The sequence below is a fragment of the Mustelus asterias genome, chromosome X (genome assembly GCF_964213995.1).
Source record: "Mustelus asterias chromosome X, sMusAst1.hap1.1, whole genome shotgun sequence".
Classification (NCBI taxonomy): Eukaryota; Metazoa; Chordata; class Chondrichthyes; order Carcharhiniformes; family Triakidae; genus Mustelus; species Mustelus asterias.
The window spans coordinates 7,983,533-8,002,640 of record NC_135834.1 but is presented as its reverse complement, the minus strand read 5'-3'; the positions used below and the strand labels follow the sequence as shown (position 1 = coordinate 8,002,640).

At 47.6% G+C, this 19,108-nt stretch overlaps 1 protein-coding gene across 1 annotated transcript in view; it reads right to left on the bottom strand.

The window, feature by feature from the left end:
* LOC144481846 (sodium channel protein type 8 subunit alpha-like) overlaps positions 1-19,108 on the bottom strand; it is a 639,525-nt gene that overhangs the window by 34,066 nt on the left and 586,351 nt on the right. Inside the window, exons 17-19 of the mRNA XM_078200997.1 lie at positions 9,245-9,365; positions 5,012-5,166; positions 1,947-2,120 (exon numbers count right to left, since the gene is read on the bottom strand). Coding sequence (XP_078057123.1) covers positions 1,947-2,120; positions 5,012-5,166; positions 9,245-9,365 — 450 coding nt within the window. The remainder of the gene's footprint in view (positions 1-1,946; positions 2,121-5,011; positions 5,167-9,244; positions 9,366-19,108) is intronic.

Sequence of the window (19,108 nt, the reverse complement as noted above, 5' to 3'; positions counted from 1 at the left end):
TTTTATGGAGGTGCGAGTGATATACTGGAATGTATTTCGAAGTTTGACTGGAGTGGCGTTAAGAATATGTACTTTTCCGTTATCCCACGGGAAAATGTACCTGTCAGAACTTCAGCATCGACTGATAGAGGTTTACAAGATTATGAGTGGCGTGGACAGAGTGGATAGTCAGATGCTCTTTCCTCAGGTAGAAAAGTCAAGTACTGGGGGACATGGGTTTAAGGTGTGTGGGGAAAAGTTTAGAGGAGATGTGTGAGGCAAGTCTTTTACACAGAGGGTGGTGAGTGTCTGGAACGCGCTGCCCGGGGAGGTGGTGGGAGCAGGTACGATAGCGGCATTTAAGGGGTATCTAGATGAATACATGAATAGGATGGGAATGGAAGGATACGGACTCCGTAAATGCATGCGGTTTTAGTTTAGGCATCATGATCGACGCAGGAGGGCCGAAGGGCCTGTTCCTGTGCTGGACTGCTCTTTGTTCTTTGACTGTCGCTACGGAAGGAAAACCTCTGGCAGATTTTGAAGAAATCTTTGCATTGAGCAGGCCCGTCACAGCGTTTTGCCTTATTAAGACTAAAATCTACCACTTGAATCACAGGCAAACGTTTTTCTTTTGACATGTGACGTTAAGAAGTCAACACCTTCCTCAGATTCAGCAAGACGGCCAGAATTGAAATGGCCAGCTAGTCATTTTGGAAAAGGTTTGCACATTAAGATCAAGGTGACAATAAAACAACCCAACGCAGTCAACAGATTTAAACATTTGAAACAAATTCACATCTTTGGTGGCAGAGCACAAAACGCCACGTGATTGCGATATCATAAAACAAACTTTATCATTAGTTCACATTTAAATCATTCCAGGAGAGGACACAAGGCAAAGATGACAGAACGTAACCTTACAAACCGGGCCTCAATTTTTCTTCAGACACGAGAGAAACAACAAACAAATTCAATTTCTATATCATGAACTTTGAACTCAAAGCACACATCTTACACTCACTGTGAATGTCTTTGCTGCCACTCTTGTCACGTGTGGTGCTTTTGTTATGAAGCAGTTTGACATTTTTCCAACCGTGTGAAAACACATGAGCAAAGTAATATGGTGTGTGGGGGGGTCCAGTATTCAACATTATATGTGGGGGAAGAAAGAGAGGGTTCAGGCTTCACTTGGCCGAGTAGGCCTCATGAAGAGAACCAGCATCAAGTGAAGGTTTAGGCCTTCATCACTGTTGCTGTGAAGCGATTGAGCCAACACCCTAACCAATTTCTTCATCAGATTAAGCCCTGCCGTCACCCTTTAGACAATTCTGGAGGGACTTCAGTGGGTTAGCACTGCTACCTCACAGCGCCAGGGACCCGGGTTCGATTCCCAACTCGGGTCACTGTCTGTGCGGAGTTTGCACATTCTCCCCGTGTCTGCGTGGGTGGCACAGTGGTTAGCGCTGCTGCCTCACAGCTCCAGGGAACCCGGGTTCGATTCCCGGCTCGGGTCACTGTCTGTGTGGAGTCTGCACCTTCTCCGCTGTGTCTGCGTGGGTTTCCTCCGGGTGCTCCGGTTTCCTCCCACAGTCCGAAAGACGTGCGGGTTAGGGTGCATTGGCGAAATTCGCCCTCAGTGTACCCGAACAGGACTGTGGCCACTGGAGGATTTTCACAGTAACTTCATTGCAGCGTTAATGTAAGCCTATTTGTGACAATAATAAATAAATAAACTTCACCCCGATGTACGTTCTTACCCTCAAGCCCACTTTAAATTAGTTTAAGAGACCGATCCGTCCTTCTTCCTCCCGGTACATTGTGACAAGATTGGCACAACAGTTCGCTGCACTTGGATTAAATACAGACGGACTGGCAAGTGAGACCACACAGCCCGACATTACTATTCCAAGCCTGCCCTCCCCTTGGCCAAAAAAGCAAAGTAGACAAAATGGTTGGATACATACATCCACAATGAGGAAGTCCAGCCAACACCATGCGTTTGTGAAGTATTTTTGAAACCCATACGCCGTCCACTTCAACAACATCTCAAGGATGAAGATGTACGTGAAGATCTTGTCAGCGTACTCAAGGATGGTCCGGATTGTCTTTCGCTGTTCAATGTAAATATCTTCAAAGGCCTAAAAAGGATAAGGACAATGTTAAAACCGCACTGCCAGAGCTATTCCAAAACGTTCGAAAATGCACCCTCCTGAGCCAGCGTTTGGTGCCATGAGGGGGCCAGTTACCCTCTGTTTCCTTACCTCATAGCTGCTAGCCATTAGGGGAGCGGCACGGTGGCACAGTGGGTTAGCACTGCTGCCTCGCAGCGCCAGGGTCCCGGGTTCGATTCCCGGCTCGGGTCACTGTCGGTGTGGAGTTTGCACGTTCTCCCCCCGTGTCTGCGTGGGTTTCCTCCGGTTTCCTCCCACAGTCCGAAAGATGTGCGGGTTAGGTGGACCATGCTAAATTGCCCCTCAGTATCCCAAGGTGTGTAGGTTAGCGGGGTAAATATGCAGAGTTACAGAGATAGGGCCTGGGTAAGTAGCTCCGTCGGGGAAGGGGGAGGAAGAGGGAGGGAAAGTGTGGAGATTGCATGTTCTCCCCAGGGAATGTGAAACTCACTCCCTTGGGGAGAAAATAAGGCAAATCGCAAAGATGCCTTGAAGAAGAAATAAATTTAAGTACATAGAATCCCTGCAGTGCAGAAGGAGGCCATTCGGCCCATCGAGTTTGCACCGACCACAATCCCACCCAGGCCCTATCCCCGCAACCCCATGCATTTACCCAACTAGTCCCCTGACACTAAGGGGCAATTTAGCATGGCCAATCCACCTAACCTGCACATCTTTGGACACTAAGGAGCAATTTAGCATGGCCAATCCACCTAACCTGCACATCTTTGGACACTAAGGAGCAATTTAGCATGGCCAATCCACCTAACCTGCAGATCTTTGGACACTAAGGGACAATTTAGCATGGCCAATCCACCTAACCCGCACATCTTTGGACAGAAGGGGCAATTTAGCATGGCCAATCCACCTAACCTGCACATCTTTGGACAGTAAGGGACAATTTAGCATGGCCAATCCACCTAACCAGGCACATCTTTGGACTGTGGGAGGAAACCGGAGCACCCAGAGGAAACCCATGCAGACACGGGGAAAATGTGCAAACTCCACAGACAGTGACCCAAGCCGGGAATTGAACCTGGGTCCCTGGCGCTGTGAGGCAGCAGCGCTAACCACTATGCCACCGTGCCACCCTTGTTGGAGAAAGGAATAGAAGGATATGATCATTGGGCATGATGAAGAATGAATAAGGGACTTTGTGTGGAACACAAAACACTGTACAAATCAGTTGGGGTGAATGGCCTGCCTTTGTGCTGTAAGTATTAATTGTAATTATTTGGAAATATATATCAGAGAATAAGCATTGCAATTGGTCGTGAAATAAAAAATTAGATTTATAGACAAGAATATATCTAGTTATAATTTAACACTGAGTAATGGACCTGGAAAAGTCCCATTCCTTGGCTGCGAGCTGGGAAAGACTCCGGCCTCTGGGAAGTTGAATCATGCAGAATTCGAGGGCGAGATTTTCCAGTCCCACCCACTGCTGGGATTTTCCTGTTCCGCCAAAATCGAAACATTGGCGGGACTGGGAGATCCCGCCAGTCGCCAAATGTTCGCCTCATTTGCCATGGGAAAAACCGGCGCAATGGGGAGCAAAAATCCTGGCTAAGAGGTGCAATTATCTGGTGGGATCCCTGGTGGCCATGGGCGCAAACAACGGGTAATCCCATTGGCAGCGACGGGATCGAAAGAAATTTGGGGGGGGGGGGGGGGGAGTGGGGGTGAATCCTGCCCTCAAAGTCCACGGCTCAAATCTTAATTTGTGTCAAATTAGGTGATCGAAGCTCAGGTAGCAGTTGGCCAACGTGTCGCTCGATTGGTGGGAGGGGTGACACTGGGAGGGGCAGGTCCACCCTGGGGTTCCTGCTGCTCCTCACTGGCCAGCGAACCTTCCGGAAGCTTCTAGCATGGTGGCAGCGTGAGGCAATGGTGGCCGCAGTCAAAGAGGCTGCTGGCCAGGTACACTTATGACGGTCACTTGGACACGATACTGGGATGTATCTCGCATTCGTGAGACCCGCAAGAGTGGACATCAATAAGAAATTAAATATAAAACTGCAAATACATCCAGCACACAACCCTGCGGTTCAGAGGAAGCAGTTCGTGTGTTTTTGGATTGAGAATACAAAGTGATGGCTTTCTTTTGGTTAATCAACAGGGGCAGCACGGTGGCACAGTGGTTAGCACTGCTGCCTCACAGCACCAGGGACCCGGGTTCGATTCCCGGGCTTGGGTCACTGTCTGTGCGGAGTCTGCACGTTCTCCCCGTGTCTGCGTGGGTTTCCTCCGGTTTCCTCCCACACTTCAAAAGACGTGCTGGTTAGGGTGCATTGGCCATGCTAAATCCTCCCTCAGTGTACCCGAACAGGAGTGTGGTGACTAGGGGATTTTCACAGTAACTTCATCGCAGTGTTAATGTAAGCCTACTTGTGACACGAGTGTTTTAGGTCTTTGTTCTCTGGAACTAAGAAGAATGAGGGGAGATCAAATTGAGGTTTACAAGATGATAAAAGGTGTGGATAAAGTAGACGTGGAGCGGATGCTTCCTCTTGTGGGACATTCTAGGACGAGAGGTCTTAGGATAAGGGACAGCAAATTTAAAACAGAGTTGGGGAGAAACTACTTCTCCCAAAGGGTTGTGAATCTGTGGAATTCGCTGCCCCAAAGTGCGGTGGATGCTGGGATAGTGGGTACATTTAAGGAGGAGTTAGACAGATTTTTAATTGGGAATGGGTTGAAGGGTTATGGGGAGAAGGCAGGAAAATGGGGATGAGGAGCATATCAGCAATGGCGGAGCGGACTCGATGGGCCGAATGGCCTAATTCTGCCCCTATATCTTGTGAAATTATGAATAAATCAATTTTACAGAAGGTTAGCCCGACTTCACAAGGACTTACCAGTGCCCCACTGCTGAGTAGAATCATAAACACGATGAAGGTTTCAAACCAGTTATGCTCTACGATTAGGAAGCAGGTCTTTCTCAATGTCCACCATGGTTTTCCCCAACCTTCTTCAATGCTGACCTGACAACATTTAAACCGTCGCACACAACCTATGGGAAAGACAAAGAGACAGTTCAAAAGGTACTGGGGCAGGATCATTGCTCAGTTAATTAGCTCACTAAGAAGTGACGCCCAGCGCCATTTTGTCTGAGGGCATCATGCAATTTCCGAATCCACACCTCTCAGCAACTGTTCCATCCAAGAGAAGGCCATTTTGTCCATCTCAACATAAGAACATAAGAACTAGGAGCAGGAGTAGGCCATCTGGCCCCTTGAGCCTGCTCCGCCATTCAATAAGATCATGGCTGGTCTTTTCGTGGACTCAGCTCCACTTACCCGCCCGCTCACCCTTAATTCCTTGACTGTTCAAAAATCTATCTATCCTTGCCTTAAAAACATTCAACGAGATAGCCTCAACTGCTTCACTGGGCAGGGAATTCCACAGATTCACAACCCTTTGGGTGAAGAAGTTCCTCCTCAACTCAGTCCTAAATCTGCTCCCCCTTATTTTGAGGCCGTGCCCCCTAGTTCTAGTTTCACCCGCCAGTGGAAACAACCTCCCTGCTTCTATCTTATCTATCCCCTTCACAATCTTATATGTTTCTATAAGATCCTCCCTCATTCTTCTGAATTCCAATGAGTACAGCCCCAGTCTACTCAGCCTCTCCTCCTCAGCCAACCCTCTCAACTCCGGAATCAACCTAGTGAATCTCCTCTGCACCCCCTCCAGTGCCAATATATCCTTTCTCAAGTAAGGAGACCAAAACTGTACACAGTAACTCCAGGTGTGGCCTTACCAGCACCTTATACAGCTGGAACATAAAATCCCTTCCAATAGAATTGTCCCTTGTTGATTAATTTCAATTTGCCTCCTTTGTACCTTTTTTCTATTAATTCGTGGAACATGGGTGTCGCTGGTTGGCCAGCATTTATTGCCCATCCATAGCTTCCCCAGGGCAGTTGAGAGTCAACCACAGTAACATGTAGGCCAGACCGGGTAAGGATGGCAGATTTCCTTCCCTAAAGGACATTCGTGAACCAGATGGGTTTTTCCGACAATGGCTTCATGAATTAATCCCCTTAATTCCAGATTTTCTCTTATTGAATTCTGCCGTGGCGGGATTCGAACCCCGGTCCCCAGAATATTAGCTGAGTTTCTGGATTAATAATCTTGCGATAATACCACTAGGCCATTGCCTCCCCTGGCCCTAAGAGGGCATTGACGGTCATGGGTTTTCATTGGATTGATCCATGATCATACTTGGCAGAGTACTGCAATGGTTTGCTGATGCCTCTGCAGTGTGGCTCGTGCCCTTACCGCCTGCCGTCAGGCATGTTGGAAGGCTGATAATTAACCGGTTTGGCCACAGTTGTGAACATACCATCCATGGCTGAGATGGGACCTGAACCCAGAACTTCTAGCACAGAGGTAGGTGCACTACCCACTGCACCACAAGATGTCCGTTCCCGCCTCATAAGCTCATAAGATATAGGAGCAGAATTAGGCCATTTGGCCCATCGAGTCCGCTCCGCCATGGCTGATATGCTCCTCATCCCCATTTTCCTGCCTTCCCCCCTTCAACCCATCACCAATTAAAAATCTGTCGAACTCCTCCTTAAATGTACTCACTGTCCCAGCGTCCACCGCACTTTGGGGCAGCGAATTCCACAGATTCACAACCCTTTGGGAGAAGTAGTTTCTCCCCAACTCTGTTTTAAATTTGCTGCCCCTTATCCTAAGACCTCTCGTCCTAGAATGTCCCACAAGAGGAAGCATCCGCTCCACGTCTACTTTATCCACACCTTTTATCATCTTGTATACCTCACTTTGATCTCCCCTCATTCCTCTAAATTCCAGAGAGTATCGGCCTAAACTGTTCAATCTCTCTTCATACGACAAACCCATCATCTCTGGAATCAATCCAGTGAACCTCCTCTGAACTGCCTCCAATGCCACAACATCTTTCCTCAAATAAGGAGACCCAAAACTCTGTACAATACTCCAGGTGCGGCCTCACCAATGCCTTGTATAGTTGCAACAATACTTCCTCACCTTTATATTCTATTCCTTTAGCTATAAATGCCATCATTCCATTCACTTTCTTTATTATCTGCTGTACCTGCATGCTGGTTTTCTGTGACTCATGAACGAGGACACCCAGATCCCTCTGCATCGGAGCACCCCGAAATCTCTCCCCATTTAGATAATAAGTCGCCTTCCCATTTTTCCCACCAAAATGCTTGACCTCACACTTATCCACGTTAAACTCCATCTGCCTCATCGCCTGGTCCCTAATTTTTGTTTCGTTACGTCAAGAATTCATCCACATTCCTCTTCTGCCCATCTTATACCATTTACACCTGGCCTTCCCCGACCAATAAATCAATTAATCTGTGTGACAAAAAAAAAGAGAAATGCTTCCTTCCTTTCCAGCCTCAAACGTTGACCCTTTGTCCTTCATCATTACAATCCATCGCTCAAAGTAGACAATTTTCCTCAATCAAATTTACTCAGTAGCCGACTTGATGCTGAAAACCTTCGTTGGTGCCCCTCAAAGACATTTCTTGCTGTACATTGGTTGTTCCTGAAAAATTAAACTCCTGATACCCCGGAGTATCATTTTTTCTGTCTCCGAACCAAACTGCAAGTAGGAATATCCTGATAATTAGGTGAACGTTACATTGCAATGCGGATAGAGTTTAACCAACATCTTATACAAGTTAAATTCCACCCTAATACAACTGTTAGGTACAAGTACAGGTCCAAAACTCCAAGATATATAATGGAGTTAGACTAGACCCCAACTATTTTTGCATTAGTGTGGGGATAAGGTGTTTCACGCCAGGCGCGATTCTACTGACAAACTAGGGAGCTTTTATCAAGGCAGATTTTATTTAACAACACAGTTTAACGATAACAAATGAACCAGCTTAACATTTAACATTTGAACAATACTTAAACATGACAAGATGCAATTCTTAACTGCTAACCTATCTCTATTAGTTCCAATTCAAGCAATATTCCTCTTATAGACTTATTTAAAATCAGTTAGCAACACACAGGCTGACGTGCTTGTACTTATTAACAGTCCCCAGAGTCTTTTGAACACCTCTAAAGAGAGAGAGAGAGATCTTTTCAGAGAGAGAGAATGACATCTCTTTCAAACAGCTCCGGTCAGCACCTGCTCTTGATTTTAACAATGAAACTAAAACATTGTCTTTCCTGCAAGCTTAGCCCCACCCATTAATCACATGACTCTGTCTCTTATCAATCACCTAATTGAAACCCTACCCCAAGGAATACCTAAGTAAACAAAAATGCATTCACTCAGATTAAAACAAACACACCCCTCGCTAAAATCACTCATTAGCCTGCATTTTCAGCATGAGTGTGCCTGGTGCAGATAAATTGGCACCGTGTAAAACAGCTGGATTTTAAACATACCCCTTACAGAAAACATGTTATAAATACATTTGTTCAAGGCACAGTATCACCACCCAATCTAATCACCTCCTCAAATATTTAACTGCAATTAAGTATTGCATTGAGAAAACTTCCTTACAAATTATTTCATGCTTATTAAACTCATGAAACAGCATTTTCCAACTACTAGCCCACTACGCTTATGAAATAGTGGCTGAACCATCAAGACAAGGGATGGGATTTTCCAGCCCCCCCCCCCCCCACCCCCCCCAACCCCGACCATGGCATATTTTCCAGCGGCGGAGGTGGTTTGCAATTGGCCGCTGGTGGGATCTTCCAGTCCCGCTGGTGGGATCTTCCAGTCCCGCTGGCGGGATCTTCCACTCCCGCTGGCGGGATCTTCCACTCCCGCTGGCGGGATCTTCCAGTCTGTTGATGTCTACGGTGTTATGCGTGGCTCACCCATCCCAGCACTGGGGAGTGTTGCCATGCTGGGGATGGGAGGTGGGGTGGTCATCTTCAGTGGGACTGGAAGATCCTGCTGGCAGAAAGGGCTGGAAAATCCCACCCAATGTCTATTCTCTGTATTTAATAAAGCACCCTGAAAGTAAGACGAGTGCCCACATGGAACCCAAGCTACCAAACCAACTCATCTCTCTGTCATGCTAATCGCGATGTTACCAAGTCATGCACCTGGGCCTTACCATCGGTGAAACATGCTTCCGGGTCCAGGTACTCTTCAGGTTGTTCGACTGGGGGTCCCTCTTCACCTTCTGGCTTTATATCGATCGTGCTTCCTTCTGACGAGCTGGTGTCATCCAGTTTCTGCAAGATGGCAAGACAAGCAAAAGATTAGCAACTTCATCACTATCGCCGATGGGCTAGATGTTACCGGGTCAAGCTACTGGAGTGAGGCACAAGGGGCAATGAATGACAGAGCATGGGATTTAATTTAACCCGCGGTAGGATCTTAGGGAGCAGCATGGAACAGAGGGACCTTGGAGTTCAGGTGCGCAGTTCTCTTAAGGTGGAGTCACAGGTAGATAGGACAGTGAAGAAGGCTTTTGGCATGCTGGCTTTCATCAGTCAGGGCATTGAGTTTAGAAGTTGGGAATCATAGAATCCTACAGTACAGAAGGAGGCCATTCAGCCCACTGAGTCTGCACCGACCACAATCCCACCCAGACCCTATCCCCATAACCCCACATATTTGCCCTGCTAATCCCCCTGACACAATTTATCATGGCCAATCTAGACTACAAGGGCAGGGATGTACTTCTGAGGCTGTATAAGGCTCTGGTCAGACCCCATTTGGAGTATTGTGAGCGGTTTTGGGCCCCATATCTAAGAAAGGATGTGCTGGCCTTGGAAAGGGTCCAGAGGAGGTTCACAAGAATGATCCCGAGAATGAAGAGCTTGTCGTATGAGGAACGGTTGCGGACTCTGGGTCTGTACTTGTTGGAGTTTAGAAGGATGAGGGGGGGAATCTTATTGAAACTTACAGGATACTGCGAGGCCTGGATAGAGTGGACGTGGAGAGGATGTTTCCACTAGTGGGAAAAACTAGAACCAGAGGGCACAACCTCAGGCTAAAGGGACGATCCTTTAAAACAGAGATGAGGAGGAATTTCTTCAGCCAGAGAGTGGTGAATGTGTGGAACTCTGCCGCAGAAGGCTGTGGAGGCCAGGTCATTGAGTGTCTTTGAGACAGAGATAGCAGCCTATCAGGTTCCAGCAGCCGCAGTATTTTGCTGATCCCAGGAGGCCACACGGTTTCAGTTGTGATGGATAGGCGATGTAGTGTGATGTAAAAAGTAATGCTGTTGGGTGCGACAGGCTTAACTGACCAGGGATTTTGCCCTGCCCATCACTGTAGTGCACGGTTGAGACTTTATTTGCAGTTTTAGGAACAACTGACATATGAGGATAACCTACTGATGCTTACCCTGCACACTATACAACATCGAAACATAGAAAATAGGAGCAAGCGGAGGCCATTCGGCCCTTCGAGCCTGCTCCGCCATTCATCACGATCGTGGCTGATCGTCCAACTCAATATCCTGATCTCCCCTTCCCCCCAATATCCTTTGATCCCCTTCATCCCAAGAGCTATATCTAATTCCTTCTTGAAAACATTCGGGCTGGAATCTTACCCCCGTTCACATTGGTGGGATTTTCCTGTCCCGCCGCAGTGAACGGAGATTCGGCTGGCCGCCAAATTCTCCGACCTCGCTGCAGTGGGAGCGCGGCGTGAACGGCCAGTAAGGTCGCGCCCTCAATCTTTTGGCCTCAACTACTTCCTGTGGTAATGAATTCCACAGGCTCACCACTCTGGGTGAAAACATTTCTCCTCACCTCCGTCCTAAATGGTCTACCCTGAATCCTCAGACTGTGACCCCTGGTTCTGGACTCCCCCCCCATCGGGAACATCCTCCCTGCATCTACCCTGTCTAGTTAGAATTTTATAGGTTCTATGAGATTCCCCCCTCATTCTTCTGAACTCCAGCGAATATAATCCTAACCGACTCAATCTCCCCTCATACATCAGTCCCGCCATCCCCAGAATCAGCCTGGTAATCCTTCGCTGCACTCCCTCGAGAGCAAGAACATCCTTCCTCAGAAAAGGAGACCAAAACTGCACACAATACTCTCGGTGTGGCCTCACCAAAGGCCCTGTATAATTGCAACAACACATCCCTGCTCCTGTACTCGAATCCCCTGGCTACCTCGACTCCCTCAATGGAAACATGGACTAAGGAGATCTCGCTCATATCTCCAGGCCACACCTGGAGTATTGTGTGCAGTTTTGGTCTCCTTATCTGAGGAAGGATGTTCTTGCTCTAGTGACGTGCTGGTTAGGGTGCATTGACCCGAACAGGCGCCGGAGTGTGGTGACTAGGGGATTTTCACAGTGACTTCAGTGCAGTGTTAATATCAGCCTTACTTGTGACTAATAAAAAAAACTTTAATACGTTCATCAACTGAGATTTGGGAAGGAGAGATGTCACAATGGAAAGGGACATTACTAAGTGTGGTTCTGAGGTCGATACAGGATATAGAGGTTGCCATTCTATTCTGTTACCAGTGTTTACTCTGATAGAGGTTAACTCCTGCCTTTACGCTCCTTCCTGAACTAAAAGCGGCTGTGAGCTACAATGCAATATTTTATTGATGGCATCATTCTGCCAACTTGTATATTCAGGGTTATAAATAATCCCCTTTCACTGATGGACAATAAGAACCCTGGCCTGAACTTCAGGCAGGTAAGTAGCAGTGTGAGTTGCAAACACATTGGCTCCTCCAAGAATAAAGCCCAGGTTAGTTTAATTCCCAGCTATCATTTCAATCCCTCTGGGAAGCAGCTGGGAAGCTGGATGTCCCCAGTTGCAATTGCAAAAGGGTGGCGCGGTGGCACCTGGCGCCAGGTTCAATTCCAGCCTCGGGTGACTGTCTGTGTGGAGTTTGCACGTTCTCCCATGTCTGCATGGGTTTCCTCCGGGTGCTCCGGTTTCCTCCCTCAGTCCAAAGATGTGTAGGTTAGGTGGATTGGCCATGCTAAATTGCCCCTTAGTGTCCAAAGATGTGCAGGTTAGGTGGATTGGCCATGCTAAATTGCCCCTTAGTGTCCAAAGATGTGCAGGTTAGGTGGATTGGTGAGGTAAATATGTGGGGTTACAGGGATAAGGCACAGGATGGGTCTGGGTACGATGCTCTGTCGGAGTTGGTGCAGACGCGATGGGCTGAATGGCCTCTTTCTGCACAGTAGGGATTCTATGATTCTAAGGCCTGAGTTGAGTCTTCCCCAGTCATGAAATTCCTGAATCCGTTGAACATTCTCCTTGGGAGACTCTACGAAGAATGGCACATCATAAATCAAGATTTTATTTTGTCTTCATGACAAGTTGTTTGGAAAATCTATCTGTTGTCTCGCAAAGGGGCAGAGTCAGTTCAGCAACAAAGGCAAAGCAAAGTCAAAGTCAAGTATCTCCGACTGGGAATTGTGTGTTTTTCCGTGACTGCCCACTGGGACATTAATGGAAGCTCGGGGCACATGGGACAAATGGCCATTTTTTGACATTCTACCAAGAGTCCGCTGAAGTTACAGCAGGAGAGCGACAGCGCTCCAGGGAAATATTGTCCCCTTGCAAGAATAAACTTCAGGAGGTCTTGTGATGCAGTGGGGTTAGCGTCCCTGCCTCTGAGACAGAAGCTCCGGTTCGAGTCCCACTTGATGGCCAAGGAAGATGCGTTCATAACACGGCCAAACCGGTTGAGTGTCCACCTGCAAATCCTTCCAAACGTGCCAATGGTTGGCAGTAAGAGCGGGAGAGACTCCTGGTCAGCCACGCCTGGTGTGGAGTGGCGCCCCTCAAGCTATAAGCCCCTAACGACAGTCTAGAGACCGGTTCCGGGAATTACTAGCTATGGAAACAGATGAAAGTCTGCCTTAGTGCAACAACTAGATGCAGGAAGAGAATTGGAAGAATACTGGAGGCAATGGCCACGTGATATTACCGCTGGATTATTAATCCAGAAACTCAGCTAATGTTCTGGGGGACCCGGGTTCGAATCCCGCAGATGGTGGAATTTGAATTCAATTAAAAAAAATCTGGAATTAAGAATCTACTGATGAAACCATTGTCGGAAAAACCCATCTGGTTCACTAATGTCCCTTTAGGGAAGGAAATCTGCCATCCTTACCCGGTCTGGCCTACATGTGACTCCAGAGCCACAGCAACGTGGTTGACTCTCAACTGTCCTCGGGCAACTAGGGATGGGCAATAAATGCTGGCCCAGCCAGCGACGCCCATGTCCCACGAATGAATAAAAAGAAAAATCAACTTGAACTAAAATCTTTTTTAGGAAGATAACTATCCCTTCCCATCCAAATTGTTAGCAAAACAAAACAAGGGAGGAATGATTTTGGTGATATTGAAAAGATGACAATGGACAAAGATAAGGGTGCTGAGTTGTTCACTGCGACTGCTGTTCCGAACATTGAAGCACTTTCTTGCACCTTCCTTCGGGAAAAAGATACAAAAGTCTGAGGCCACGTACCAACCGACTCAAGAACAGCTTCTTCCCTGCTGCTGTCAGACCTTTGAATGGACCTACCTTGCACTAAGCTGATCTTTCTCTACACCCTAGCTGTAACTGTAACACGATATTCTGCACCCTCTCCTTTCCTTCTCCCCTATGTACTCTATGAACGGTATGCTTTGTCTGTTTAGCGCGCAAGAAACAATACTCTTCACTGTGTCCCAATACATGTGACAATAATAAATCAAATCAAACATTAAGTTGATCTTTCTCTACACCCTAGCTATGACTGTAACACTATATTCTGCACTCTCTCCTTTCCTTCTCCCCCATATACAAAATCGAGTTGTGACTCAGTGAAGTAAATTTGTACCGAGCAATGAACTACAAGTTGCAATCAAATCAAAGCGTGTTAGAAAAACACTTGAACGTTACTCTGATAACTGCCAGCCGAATGAGATCAAAACGTTAAAATTAGTCACAGGAATCTGCTATTTCTTGATTTGACATTGTGTCAGGCACTGTGTGGGTGTTTATTGAATTTTAGGACCATTTTTCCTCACTGGCAGTAGGTGGATTTGTACCAAACCGTGTCATTCTTTTTCACCTGAACTTAATTTCTTTTGGGCTTTGCAAGATGTTCAGTGCGAGCGAAGTTTGTTTTGTACCAACACGAACCGACTCAAGAACAGCTTCTTCCCTGCTGCCATCAGACTTGTGAATGGACCGACCTCGCATTAAGCTGATCTTTCTCTACACCCTAGCTATGACTGTAACACTACATTCTGCACTGTCTCCTTTCTTTCTCGATGAACGGTATGCTTTGTCTGTATAGCGCGCAAGAAACAATACTTTTCACTGCATCCCAATACATGTGATAATAATAAATCAAATCAAATATTAAGCTGATCTTTCTCTACACCCTATCTATGACTGTAACACTATATTCTGCACCCTCTCCTTTCCTTCTCCCCTATGTACTCTATGAACGGTATGCTTTATCTGTATAGCGTGCAAGAAACAATACTTTGCACTGCATCCCAATACATGTGACAATAATAAATCAAATCAAATCAAAATCAATATCAAACTTTGGCAAGCTAAAGAAATTCTCTGCGTTCATCAGCGGCTTGCAAGTGGTTCAAGGTGAAAAACACAGCAGCTGAATCTTATCTCAGAATCACAGGGAGGGATTTTCTATCTCTTTCCCCTGGTGGAATTTTCCAGTCCCGTCCACTCTCCACGCCCCCCATGCACACCCTCCAATATTCTTCTTTGTCAAAACGCTCAGAACCCACCCTTCTCTCTGTTAGGTTCGCTCGATCTCCTGCAATTATGACTCATTGCAGGACTTTCCGCCACCCCTCCCCCGTCCCTTCCACAGCGAGTTCTGCGGCGGCCATTTGACCTGCCACTGTCAATGGAGTTTCCCGTTGTTTGCAGCTTCCATACAATGCGGAACCCTCGTTGGTGGGGGCGGGGAGGAAATCTGCCAGCGGACTGGAGGATCCCGCCAGCGGAAAGGACCAGAAAATGTCGGCACAACCTTACTAAATAAGACCCTAAGATGTTGGAGCAGAATGAGGCCATTTGGCCCATCGAGTCTGCTCCGCTATGGCTGATATGTTTCTCAACCCCATTCTCCTGCCTTTCCCCCATAACCTCTGACCCCCTTACCAATCAGGAACCTATCTATCTCTGTCTTAAAGACACTCAGTGACCCGGCCTCCTCTGTGGCAATGAATTCCACAGATTCACCACCCTCTGGCTAAAGAAATTTCTCCTCATCTCGGTTCTATAGGGATGTCCCTTTACTCTGAGGCTGTGCCCTCGGATCCGAATCTCTCCGACTAATGGAAACATCTTCCTCACGTCCACTCTATCCAGGTCTTTCAGGACTCTAAGTTTCAATGCGATCCCCCCTCATCCTTCTAAACTCCATCGAGTACAGACCCAGAGTCCTCAACCATTCCTCATATGTCAAGCCTTTCATTCCAGGGATCATTCTTGTGAACCTCCTCTGGACCCTTTCCAAGGCCAGCACATCCTTCCTTAGATATGGGGCCCAAATACTCCAAATGGGATCTGACCAGAGCCTTATACAGCCTCAGAAGTACATCCCTGCTCTTGTATTCTAGCCCTCTCGACATGAATGCTAACATTGCATTTGCCTTCCTAACCGCCGACTGAACCTGCACGTTAACCTTAAGAGAATCTTGAACAAGGACTCCCAAGCCCCTTTGCCCTTCCGATTTCTGAATTCTCACCCCGTTTAGAAAATGCCTTGCAAATCATTCACAAATTTCCTGCTTGCTGCAAGGGACTGCTCATTAGTTTAAATTCTTAGCTTTGAACGTTATTATTTTGTTTGCAATCACTCCTCCTCCCATTCATCCTTCCTTTCAATTTGATTCCCAATGGTATCGAGCTTCCAATCCTGACCCAGCAGTTGCCAATTGTAGTTGCACTTATTGGGTCATGTTTTGTTGGTCTAACCAATAGTTGCCCTGGACTCTCTCGGCTGGATTTCCACGGAGCGCCAGGAACCCGGGTTCGATTCCCGGCCTTGGGTCACTGTCTTGTGGCGTCTGCACATTCCATAGAATCCCTACAGTGCAAAAGGAGGCCACTCAGTCCATCGAGTCTGCACCGACTATAATCCCACCCAGGCCCTATTCCTGTAACCCCACATATTTACCCTGCTAATCCCCCTGACACGAGGATCAATTTAGCACGGCCAATCCACCCAACCCGCACGTCTTTCGGACTGTGGGAGGAAACTGGTGCTTCCGGAGGAAACCCACGCAGACACGAGGAGAACGTGCAGACTCCACACAGACAGTGACCCAAGCCGGGAATTGAACCCGGGTGCCTGGTGCTGTGAGGGAGCAGTGCTAACCACTGTGCCACCGTGCCAGTATCTGCGTGAATTTCCTCTGGGTGCTCCGGTTTCCTCCCACAGTCTGAAAGACGTGCTGGTTAGGTGGATTGGCCGTGCTAAATTCTCCCTCAGTGCACACGAAAAGCCGCTGGACTGTGGTGACGAGGGAGTTTTCACAGTAACTTCATTGCAGTGTTAATGTAAGCTTCCTTGCGAATAATAAATTAACTTTAAACTTTGTGCCGCAGCCATTTGAAAATGGCGGGCGGGACCCGATCCTGGGATTCCCACTGCCAGCAGTTTTCCCTGGTGTTGGATAAGGGCGCAGGGAGCAAGCACACACCCTGTACTCCCAACCTGGAGTGAACCATAGTGTGGATTGGGGGACCTTTTGAAAAGTCAGTTCAAAGACCCTAGCCAATGTCCTCCATCTGCTCCCCATAGCTCCTCATACCCACCATGCCAACCCCAGAGACTCCCCTGGTACTGCCCCAACTCAGTGACCCTCGCCACTCACCATGGTGCCTCATACTCTCCATGCTAACTCAATGCCAGCTCATGCCCCTTCCATGCACATCCACCCAGTTGAAAATACCCACGGCTCCTGCTCTGACCAAGACCGCAAGATGAATGAAGCCCAATCCATCACTCAAACCAGCCTCCCATCCATTGACTCTGTCTACACTTCCCGCTGCCTCGGGAAAAGCAGCCAGCATAATCAAGGACCCCACGCAATCCGGACATTCTCTCTTCCACCTTCTTCCGTCGGGAAACAGATACAAAAGTCTGAGAACACGTACCAACCGACTCAAGAACAGCTTCTTCCCTGCTGCTGTCAGACTTTTGAATGGACCTACCTCGCATTAAGCTGATCTTTCTCTACACCCTAGCTATGACTGTAACACTATATTCTGCACTCTCTCCTTTCCTTCTCCCCTATGTACTCTATGAACGGTATGCTTTGTCTGTATAGCGCACAAGAAACAATACTTTTCGTTGTATCCCAATAAATCAACTCAAGTATTAAGCTGATCTTTCTCTACACCCTAGCTATGGCTGTAACACTACATTCTGCACTCTCTCCTTTCCTTCTCCCCGATGTACTCTGTGAACAGCATGCTATATAGCACGCAAGAAACAATACTTTGCACTGCATTTTTTTATTCATTCGTGGGACATGGGCGTCGCTGGCTGGGCCAGCATTTATTGCCCATCCCTAATTGCCCTTGAAACTGAGTGGCTTGCGAGGCCATTTCAGAGGACAGTTGAGAGTCAACCACATTGCTGTGGCTTTGGAGTCACATGTAGGCCAGACCGGGTAAGGACGGCAGATTTCCTTCCCTAAAGGGACATTAGTGACCCAGATGGGTTTTTCCGACAATGGTTTCCTGGTCATCAGTAGATTCTTAATTCCAGATATTTTTTATTGAATTCAAATTCCACCATCTGCCGTGGTGGGATTCGAACCCGGGTCAAAGAACAAAGAACAGTACAGAACAGGAAACAGGCCCTTCGGCCCTCCAAGCCTGTGCCGCTCCTTGGTCCAACGAGACCATTCATTTGTATCCCTCCATTCCCAGGCTGCTCATGTGACTATCCAGGTAAGTCTTAAACGATGTCAGCGTGCCTGCCTCCACCACCCTACTTGGCAGCGCATTCCAGGCCCCCACCACCCTCTGTGTAAAAAACGTCCCTCTGATATCTGAGTTATACTTCGCCCCTCTCACCTTGAGCCCGTGACCCCTCGTGATCGTCACCTCCGACCTGGGAAAAAGCTTCCCACTGTTCACCCTATCTATCCCCTTCATAATCTTGTACACCTCTATTAGATCTCCCCTCATTCTCCGTCTTTCCAGGGAGAACAACCCCAGTTTACCCAATCTCTCCTCATAGCTAAGACCCTCCATACCAGGCAACATCCTGGTAAACCTTCTCTGCACTCTCTCTAACGCCTCCACGTCCTTCTGGTAGTGCGGCGACCAGAACTGGACGCAGTACTCCAAATGTGGCCTAACCAGCGTTCTATACAGCTGCATCATCAGACTCCAGCTTTTATACTCTATACCCCGTCCTATAAAGGCAAGCATACCATATGCCTTCTTCACCGCCTTCTCCACCTGTGTTGCCACCTTCAAGGATTTGTGGACTTGCACACCTAGGTCCCTCTGTGTTTCTATACTCCTGATGACTCTGCCATTTATTGTATAACTCCTCCCTACATTATTTCTTCCAAAATGCATCATTTCACATTTATCCGGATTAAACTCCATCTGCCACCTCTCCGCCCAATTTTCCAGCCTATCTATATCCTGCTGTATTGCCCGACAATGCTCTTCGCTATCTGCAAGTCCAACCATCTTTGTGTCATCCGCAAACATGCTGATTACACCAGTTACACCTTCTTCCAAATCATTTATATATATCACAAATAGCAGAGGCCCCAGTACAGAGCCCTGCAGAACACCACTGGTCACAGACCTCCAGCCGGAAAAAGACCCTTCGACCACTACCCTCTGTCTCCTATGGCCAAGCCAGTTCTCCACCCATCTAGCCACTTCTCCTTGTATCCCATGAGCCCTAACCTTCTTAACCAACCTGCCATGTGGGACTTTGTCAAATGCCTTACTGAAATCCATATAGACGACAT